This window comes from Otolemur garnettii, unplaced genomic scaffold (assembly GCF_000181295.1).
Source record: "Otolemur garnettii isolate 467f Iridium unplaced genomic scaffold, OtoGar3 scaffold00244, whole genome shotgun sequence".
In the NCBI taxonomy this organism is placed as follows: domain Eukaryota; kingdom Metazoa; phylum Chordata; class Mammalia; order Primates; family Galagidae; genus Otolemur; species Otolemur garnettii.
Window position 1 is genome coordinate 1,381,389 of NW_003852639.1, and position 9,142 is coordinate 1,390,530.

The window sequence follows — 9,142 nt, forward strand, 5'->3', positions numbered from 1 at the left end:
AAAAAAAAAATAAAGTAGTAAATAGATAGGTCAGTGCCAAGGATGTAGTGAGCACTCAACCTAATACATGCTAACTATTATGAGAATTTTCCCTTCTTTATCAGCAACTTCAAACTTTAGGTCTAAATTCAATTTCTGTTGGTATTCTACTCAGAGTACCTGTCTTGTACTACCTAGTGCACTAAAAATGATCTCTCTACCAACTCCATCACTTAAATGTTCTCACTCCTTTAAGTTGCTGAACATACGTGGTAGTGCACCAGTCATGCTACCAGGCACTCAAATCTTTGTGTGCTCAGTATATAGCAGGCAGACAAAGTCGTTGCCCTCATGGGTACATTCCTCTTTCCCTAACCTGCTTTGTCCATTATCAATCTCATACATTCATGCTGTCTGAAAGGCCATCCTTTAAGTGCTTTGAGGAGACATGAAAACTATGGTAGAGCAAGATATCAGCAAGGCCTGAGATAAAACCTTTTAACAAAATCAAAATCAGGCCATGGAGGATAATCTGGAGTGATCAAGCTTTAAGGATGACAAGTGAGTGAGGCCAATCTTGTAGTGGACATAACCTTCATCTCCTGTAGGTTCTCCCTGTATCCTTTTCCCTTTTGAAGCTAACATTGAGTGTACTTTGCATGTTACTTGGATTATTCTATGATTAATAATTTTTTTTTTTTTTGAGACAGAGTCTCACTATGTCAACCGTGGTTGTGCCATGGTGTCACAGCTCACAGCAACCTCAAACTCTTTGGGCTTAAGTGATTCTCTTACCTCAGGCTCCCAAGTAGCTGGGACTACAGGCTCCTGACACAACGCCCAGCAATTTTTTTATTTTTGGCAGTTGTTTAGCTGGCCCAAGCCGGTTTCAAACCTGCCACCCTTGGTGCATGTGGCTGACGCCGTGACCACTGTGCTATGGGAGCCAAGTCAATAATTTTTTTTTTGGAGACAGAGTCTCACTTGGTCACCTGGGTAGAGGGTTTTAATGTCATAGCTCACAGCAACCTCAAACTCCTGGGCTCAGGCAATCCTCCTGCCTCAGCCTCCTGAGTAGCGGAGACTACAGGTGCCTACCACAATGCGTGCTAGTTTTTTTTTTTTTTTTTTTTCAGTTTTTGGCTGGAGTGTGGTGCCCAACTCCTTTGAGCCACAGGCACCGCCCTAGTTTTTCTATTTTTTAGAAGAGAACAGGTGTCACTCTTGCTCATGTATAGTCTTTAATCCTTGAGTCAAGCAATCTACCTACCTCGACTTCCCAGAGTGCTGGGATTGCAGGTCTGAACCACCACACCTGGCCCTACATATAATTAACCTTTACAAGACCCACAATTTGCAGATGAGGAAAAACTAAGACATAGCAGCAAAGTAACTCATCTGATTTCATAAAATTCATAAGTGACAGAAATAAGATTTGCCCCAAATTTGTTATACTGGTTTATACATATATACTCTAGTCTGTGAAAAGAAATTGAGCCAGGTAATTTGGGCACATCTTTCTCCTCACACAGCTCCTTAGACTCCAGAACAAACAAATATGAGGTGTCATGGTGATTACTTTGGTACTGGAATTCCCAGATATTCTTGTGGTTAAAGAATCCTGTAGTTCCCCCACCTAACTGAAGCGCTAGAAGTAAGGCTTAAAATGAGTAGCATAAGCTGGGAGAGAGTTATTATTGCCTATGAACCAACAGGCCCTCCAGGCCAGTAAGATTGTATACTCTATTAGGGAAATTCTCTCTACACAAGTTGAGTGTAATGCTAAGCATACTATACTCAACAGAAACGTAAGCTTTTTTTTTTTCTTTGTAGAGACGGAGTCTCACTTTATCGCCCCTGGTAGAGAGCCATGGCATCACACAGGTCACAGCAACCTCAAACTCTTTGGGCTTAAGTGATTCTCTTGCCTCAGCCTCCTGAGTAGCTGGGACCACAGGCACCCACCACAACACCTGGTTATTTTTTGTTGCAATTTGGCGGGGTGGGTTTTGAATCCCCCACCCTCGATATATGGGACTGGTGCCCTACCCACCAAGCCACAGGCACTGCCCAAAACTTAAGATTTTAAAAGGGCAGGTCCCCTCCCTGGGGATGAAACAAGGTTAATTCTGGGGATCAGGGTCTGATCAGAAACTGAGGTGACATGACAGTTTGTCTTTTTTGTGTGTGTGTGTGACAGTCTCATTTTATCACCCATGGTACAGTGCCATGGCATCCTAGCTCACAGCAACCTCAAACTCTTGGGCTCAAGCAATTCTCATACCTATGTTTTCATTTTTAGTTGAGATGGGGTCTCACTCTTGCTCAGGCTGGTCTCAAACTCCAGAGCTCAAGCAATCCATCTGCTTCAACCTCCCAGAGTGCTGGAATTACAGGTGTGAGCCACCATGCCCAGTTTGTCTCTTGAGAAAGTGTGTCCTAGCAAGACAGATTGCATTCCTAAGCCTCTTGGTTCTCTCCTTTTGCAGCTCCTTTAGGACACTGAAAAAGTGTCTTAATATGCTCAAGTAGGATGGGGAAGGGTGCTCTTGCTTGAAGACCCCAGCTTTCACAAGTAGTACCTCTCTTCACCCACTGGTCTCCACCTGACAAATTTGCTCTACAGGCTCACGTGATTTCTTCCATTGATACTCCAACCCCTCTTCCCCAAGGCATTTCTGTTTTGTTGGCAAATTCTCTTTGGTAATTGATCTTGCAGCTGTTAGGAGTTGTTTCCTGTGTCTATTTCATTATATAGAACTCCGAGTGAGCCAAAAGGATTAGAAAAATTATGCCTGTCTTCCTAATGTCCACGTGCAGTGACCCCCTTAATCTGTGCCCCTATTTTCCTGGTGCTGTCCCCAGGCTGAAACCCTGGTTGGAGGAATACTTCCTGTAACTAGAGCAACTAAGGGGGCCTAAGATGATGGCCAGGGCCCTCAGGATGCATAAGGGCTGCCAATACTAACTGCTGGAGAGAGGGTTGTCATCCCTGTGGAGGTACTGAAGAAGTTGAGAGGGGGGCATAAGGGAGAGGAAATAAGGCAGTGATGAGCTCAGGGCACCCAGAGAATGGAGTCTTTGTGTGGGGTACAGATGAGGTACAAGGGGGTGATTGTATAGGAAGGCCGGAAATGCCACACAGACTGGCACCACCATAGCCAGCACCAGATTTACTCCTGGCCTGCTTTGAGAACTCCCTGTGCCTCAGGTGGCCAGTACCAGACATGGTTGGGGAAAGCAGGGTATACCTGAAGCCTGCAAAGGATGGAAAGATGCAAAGGAGGGTGTGTAAGCAGGGAAAATGAGAGGTATCCTCCACCATTATCCCAGATCCAAGAAGAGGAGCCAGAAGGAAAAAGAAGTAGCTTTTACTATATTTACGTCCAACAAAAACAGGGAACAATCCTTATTGCACAGGTTGGGACCTGGGTGAGTGAGGCATTCCCTTACGTAGGGTGGACAAGGGTCAGGACAGGAGGGGACACCAATTTTTCCTAAGGGAAGCTCGGGACTCCTCTAGCTCCCAATGCATGACTTTCAAGGAGCTACAAACCACTGGGCCATGGAGACCCATTTCCTTTCTCTTTCTTACTCTCCATAAGAACCTCCTAAGCAAGGGGGGGCTGTGGCTCTAGAATAAATAACTTAGCATACAAACACTAAAGTAGAAAGGCATGGAGAGCCTTGGGCTCCTTTAGCAATGCAGGGAAGAGGGGCCATCACCAGTGGGGATGACGTCTCCTGTTTCCACTCAGGGCAAAGGCTCAGCAGCTCTCTATCTTCCCAGTTGTTTTTTAAAACAAAAACTTCTAAAATGACCAGGGCAGTGAAGGTCTGTAGGTGCCCTGAAGGGGAATTCCTGATATAGGAAAAGGTAGAAACAGCTGTACCAGCTCCCCCAGCCACCCTAACATCAGTATGAATAAGTTGGGCAGGACGGAGATGGGGGAATCACGACTTTTGGTCATAGTAGGTCCCTCTTCCTACTGCTCCCACATGCAGCCACTGGGCTTCGACTCTGAAGGAACAGGGAAGCAGGTTATATCCAGATCCTTTCTCCCTCTCCAGGGTGGAGAGGGACGTTGATGGGTCTCTAGCATTCTGGAGGTACGCCAAAACATTTTCGGCAGTCAATAGCCTTGGGAGTGGGCATCTGTGCCCGCCGCTGCCTCAGCTCCTCCTTGCCCATGCTGCTGGCCAGCTTGTTAAATGCAGACTTATATTTCTTATCAAAGGCAACTAGAGAAGAGGGTGGAAGTTAATACATTAGGACCCCTGCCTCCCATACCTGGCCCCAGATCCCTAAATTCCTCAGCACCCTGCTTGCTCCTTCACCTATGTCCACATGGTCCTTGCCCAGAGCAGCCATTGTCAGGAATAAGATCTCTCGGTAGATGCCCCTATAGTGGGAGCAGATAGTGTGAGAGAAAAGGAATGCAGAGCCCTGGGCAGACAGGGCCACCCAGAGAAAGCATACTACCTCTGCAGGTGCAGGCCAGTGGGAGGGGGCCCTAGAGTTTCCAGCAGGAGCCCCACGGCTTTGTGTACTTCATTGAGTCCCACATGGCGCAGCACAGCCTCCAGCAACGCCAAAGTAAGGGATGCAGGTACTGGGCCTGGCCATGCAACCCGCTGGGGAATCTGGCCTAGGTGAAAGGAAGAAAGCCTGCCAGGTCACTGAGCCCTCTAGGCGTGGCACCCCACCACCACCACACCATAGGCCAAATACCAGACTCACTGTGGACCCTCCAGAGCACATAGAGAGGTGGGCAGCTATTGGGGTCAGGGGTCAATACATCCCAGAGCAGTCGTACCTGCACAGAGGCTGGATCAGGGGTTAGCCAAGGAGATGGACCCTGGGGGTGGGGCAAGAGAGGGGAGATAGTCAGGCTCACAGAATGGGAGTCAGAGGACAAGAAATGGACAGGCAGTATCCAGGAGACGGAGGGACAATACAGGACATAGCCAAAGACCAGAAAGAAAGGAACTCTTAACCCCCACAACAATGTTAGCTCTTGCCAGGAATGGTGGCTCATGCCTATAATTCCAGCACTCTGGGAGGACGAGGTGGGTGGATTGCTCAGGAGTTCAAGACCAACCTGAGCAAAAAGTGAGACCCCCCCTATCTCTACTAGAAATAGAAAAATTGAGGTAAGAGGATTGCTTGAGCCTGAGTTGGAGGTTGCTATGACGCCACAGCACTCTACCCAGGGTGACAACTTGAGACTGTCTCAAAAAAAAAAAAAAAAGAACGTAAGCTCTGGAGAGCAAGAACTTTGTTTTGTAACATGCTATATTCCTCATTCCTACAACCTGTGCCTAGGATTTAAAGGTGCTCAGTAAATATTGGTGGAATGAAACAAATATTAGTGAATCATTTTCTGGGTATCCCACACCATACAAGGTGTGTAAATGTCAGCCCTGTAAGGTGCATGCTTATGTATTTTACAGATGACAAAATTGAGGATCAGAGTTATAAAGTGAAGATGCCAGTAGTCAAACCAGGTATGACAAGGACACACGGCACTAAGGACAGAGTAAAGAGATAAGAATGGATGAATTTAGGAACTAGGGACCACACAGGTGCTGACCTGAGGGAGTGGGGGCCCATCACAGGAGGCCAGCACCAAGCCTGGTAGAATACTGGGTAGGCGCAGCCGTTGGAAATACCACAGAAGGTTCCAGAAGATGATGGGGTGGGCAGCAGGCAGCTCAGGCAAAGCCAGCACCTCACTACCCTCATTCTCGACCAGTGACTCCAGCTCCTTGCGCAGCACCAGGGGGCTCAGGTATGCCCATGCCCCACTTTCAACCCGCCGGGAAGTACCCTGTCAGGCACCAAGGGGAGGGCAATGGAGTGCATGTGCTGGGCACCATCCCAGAGCTTGCCTCCCACTGACCACCATGTCCAATTTCTGGGATGCCCCGTGTCCTCAATGCCCATTTCTCCCTGGCACTCCCCAGACTCCTACACAGGGAAACAACTCCCATTCCTCATAGCCCTCCAGCCAGCCCTTACCCCTAAGTGCCCGTTGCAGAGCTGGGGCTCATCTAGAGCAAGGCAGAGCCTGCGGTCACTGAGTACAGGGCCAGGACCCCCAGGCACAGGAGCATCTTTGTTGCCACTGTCACCAGCCAGGGGAGGCTTGGGGCTGGAGGCACTACAGCGGGACAGCAGGAGGGGTTAGCTGCTGGACATCCACTTCCCTGTACCCCCTTCAGCAGCACTTCCCTGCCTTAGGCACCTGGGCCGGGAGTCACGGGTCTGGACACTGAGCAGGGGTACAAAGGGGCAGGCGCAGAAGGGGCAGGTGGTGTTGAGGTTGGAGTCATCAGGTGCCCAGCCAGCCATGATCTCCTCATCGTACACCAGTGAGTCACAGGCTCGGCACAGGGAGCAACTCGACAGCAGAATCTATAGGCAGAGAGGCCCAGGAAGCAGGCTGGTGTGGCCTCCAGCATTCTGAAGCCCCCTCCCTCCCCAGGCCAACAGATGGACTGTGTAGTGTGTGTGTATGTTCAAGACATCTGTGTGGGAAAGTGATCCTTACTTCCAGGGAAGGGGACTGGAAGGACCCAGGGGTGTCACTGAGGCGTTCTGAGGAATGGCGAAGGCTCAGGCTGCTGAGAGAAGATTCTGAGAGGTCCCACTCACTGCCCAGAGAGGCTGAGCTCTGCCATCACATGAGGAAGCATGGTCAGTTGGCCCTGCTCCTCCACCTGGGGTGGTTGTTTCAACTACCCCTCGGGGCACCCCTTTGGGTATTCTCCAGTTAGCAGCTCCTCCCAATCCCCCTTACAGTAAGGCAGCTGGACCGCCCCACAAGCTGGCTACCTCAGAGGCAGTGGATCCAGGACGCTCCCTGGGGTGCAGAAGGCTGTCCATGGGGCTGCGGCGGGCTGGGGGAGGTAGGTCAGTGGGCAGTTCAGGTGGGGGAACACGAGAGGCAGGGGAACGGCGGGAAGGGGTGAGCAGTTGTTGGAGGCGGGCACCCAGCCCTCGTCGGGGGGTACCAGCCTCATCCTGATGCCCACCAGACTTGGGCCCCTGCCCACTTAGCTCTTCCAGGGCCTCAGTGGACTGGGCAGTCAAGGCTGAGCCTGAGCCCCCTGGGCTGCCTCCTGGTGCTGGCTCCTCCCCTGTCAGGCTTAGGTCTGAAAGACTTCCATCGTGCCAGGGCAAAGGTGATCCCCGGGGTTCCAGGACCCCCAAGGCCTCTATCACTGCAGGACAGAAAAGAACCAGGGAAGACACAGCTCAGCCTGCCCCCCAGCTTCCCCTTTACCCAAGCAAACACAATTCCTGGCTATACAAACTCTGGCACCACAGCGCCACCAGGAGAGCGCACTGGGAAAGACGCCTTCAGTCTGCAGCACCTGCCATAGAGGGCCGCCCTCACCCTGTCTCTTACTGGCAGGTGGTTAGAAAAGCTGCCTGGGGCGGTGTCTGTGGCTCCTTAAGGGTAGGGAGCCAGCCCTATATACCAGAGGTGGCGGGTACAAATCCAGCCCCAGCCAGAAACTGCAAAGAAAAAAAGAAAAGCTGCCTGGGGCTAAGGCTCAGACTGGGGCACTCACTGTGGGCCACACCGGCCTCTACAGTGGGCTGGGCCCCTCGGGCACTCCCCAGGCTGCCACTCTTCACCAGGCGCCCAGTGGGTAAAGCTGGGTCCCGGAGACTTCGCCCAGCCCAAGTTGTCTGACGATGAAGGGGGCGGCTGGGAGAAGGACGTTCCAGATAAGAGTCTGTAGAAAACGAAGAAGGGATTTAGGGATAGCCAAATAGAAAGTTAGCCCCCTGTACTAAAGCAGAGCTCCTTGGGTGGACCTGGGTTTGCAGGGCTCCTCTTAGGCAGAACTTTATCCTAGGGTTACCAGCTCAATGTCATTTATTAATTCCCCAAAACTCAATGCCAACCACAAGGACAACCCTAGCTCTCCAAACCTCTCCCTGCTGAGCCTGGCTGCTCTATTCCCAAGCCTGACTCACAAGCCCTACCCACCTGTCTGGGAGCTGCCTGCCTCCTGTCGAGCTGATGCCTTCTGCTGCTGTTGCTGTTGCCGCCGTTCTCGCAAGGGCTGACGGAACTGAGCAGCCCCCAGCACAACATTCCGGAGCTTGGCCCAGCGCAGGCGCCCACCTGGTGTGCCAGACGGCCACTTGCTTTCCAGTACAGCCTACCAAGCACGGTACCCATCAGAATGGCCTGTTTCTACACCCTGACCCCATCTGAGGCTCACGTCCTGCCCTGGAGCCCTAGGGACCACCTCCTCCCCCCCCCCCACATCCTGCCTAGGACCTTCTTGCCAAAGGCTCAGCCAGCAAGGCAGCTGCCTCCAAAGAGGCCTAGAAGAAGCCAGAAGCAATAAAGAAAATCTGTATTCATAATCTGTGATTCATAAAGTATATGGCTTTGAAAAAATTATTTCAATTTTTTTGGTCATTGGTTTCCTCATCTAAAAAACAGAAGGCCTGGAGGCTGGGCACAATGGCTCATGTCTATAATCCTAGCACCCTGTAAGGCCAAGACAGAGTGGATTTACTGAGCTCTTGCGTTTGAGACCATCCTAAGCAGAGTGAAACACGGTTTCTAGAAACAGCCAGGCGTTGTGGTAGGCACCTGTAGTCCCAGCTACTGGGGAGGCTGAGACAAAGGGATTACTTGAGCCCAGGAGTTTGAGGTTGCTGTGAGCTATGATGCCATAGTACTCTCTAGAGGGTGACAAAGTGAAACTCTGTATCAAAAAAAAAAAGGCCAGACACAGTGGCTCACGCCTATAATCCCAGCACTTGAGAGGCCGAGGTGGGTGGATTGCCTGAGCTCAAAAGTTTGAGACCAGCCGGAACAAAAGCAAAACTTCATCTTTGAAAAATAGCCAGATGCTGTGGGAGGCTGAGGCAAGAGCATAGCCGCAGCTACTCTCGAACCCAAGAGTTTGAGGTTGCTGTGAGCTAAGATGCTATGGCATTCTACTGAGGGTAACCCAGTGAGATTTTTTTTTTTTTTTTTGAGACAAAGTCTCACTAGATCACCCTCGCTAGAGTGCTATGGCATCATAGCTCTCAGCAATCTCAAACTCTTGGGCTTAAGCAATTCTCTTGCCTCAGCCTCCCAAGTAGCTGGGACTACAGGTGCCCACCACAACACCTCGCTATTTT

The 9,142-nt window shown here is 50.7% G+C and overlaps 1 protein-coding gene across 1 annotated transcript in view; it reads right to left on the minus strand.

The window, feature by feature from the left end:
* Window positions 1-3,334: 3,334 nt before the first annotated feature.
* DENND4B (DENN domain containing 4B) overlaps window positions 3,335-9,142 on the minus strand; it is a 19,014-nt gene continuing 13,206 nt past the window's right edge. The window contains exons 18-28 of the mRNA XM_012813007.2: window positions 7,986-8,160; window positions 7,561-7,728; window positions 6,818-7,206; window positions 6,534-6,656; window positions 6,228-6,397; window positions 6,002-6,143; window positions 5,574-5,810; window positions 4,721-4,838; window positions 4,463-4,628; window positions 4,318-4,382; window positions 3,335-4,221 (exon numbers count right to left, since the gene is read on the minus strand). Of these exons, the coding sequence (XP_012668461.2) occupies window positions 4,076-4,221; window positions 4,318-4,382; window positions 4,463-4,628; window positions 4,721-4,838; window positions 5,574-5,810; window positions 6,002-6,143; window positions 6,228-6,397; window positions 6,534-6,656; window positions 6,818-7,206; window positions 7,561-7,728; window positions 7,986-8,160 (1,899 nt within the window). The 3' untranslated portion in view covers window positions 3,335-4,075. The remainder of the gene's footprint in view (window positions 4,222-4,317; window positions 4,383-4,462; window positions 4,629-4,720; window positions 4,839-5,573; window positions 5,811-6,001; window positions 6,144-6,227; window positions 6,398-6,533; window positions 6,657-6,817; window positions 7,207-7,560; window positions 7,729-7,985; window positions 8,161-9,142) is intronic.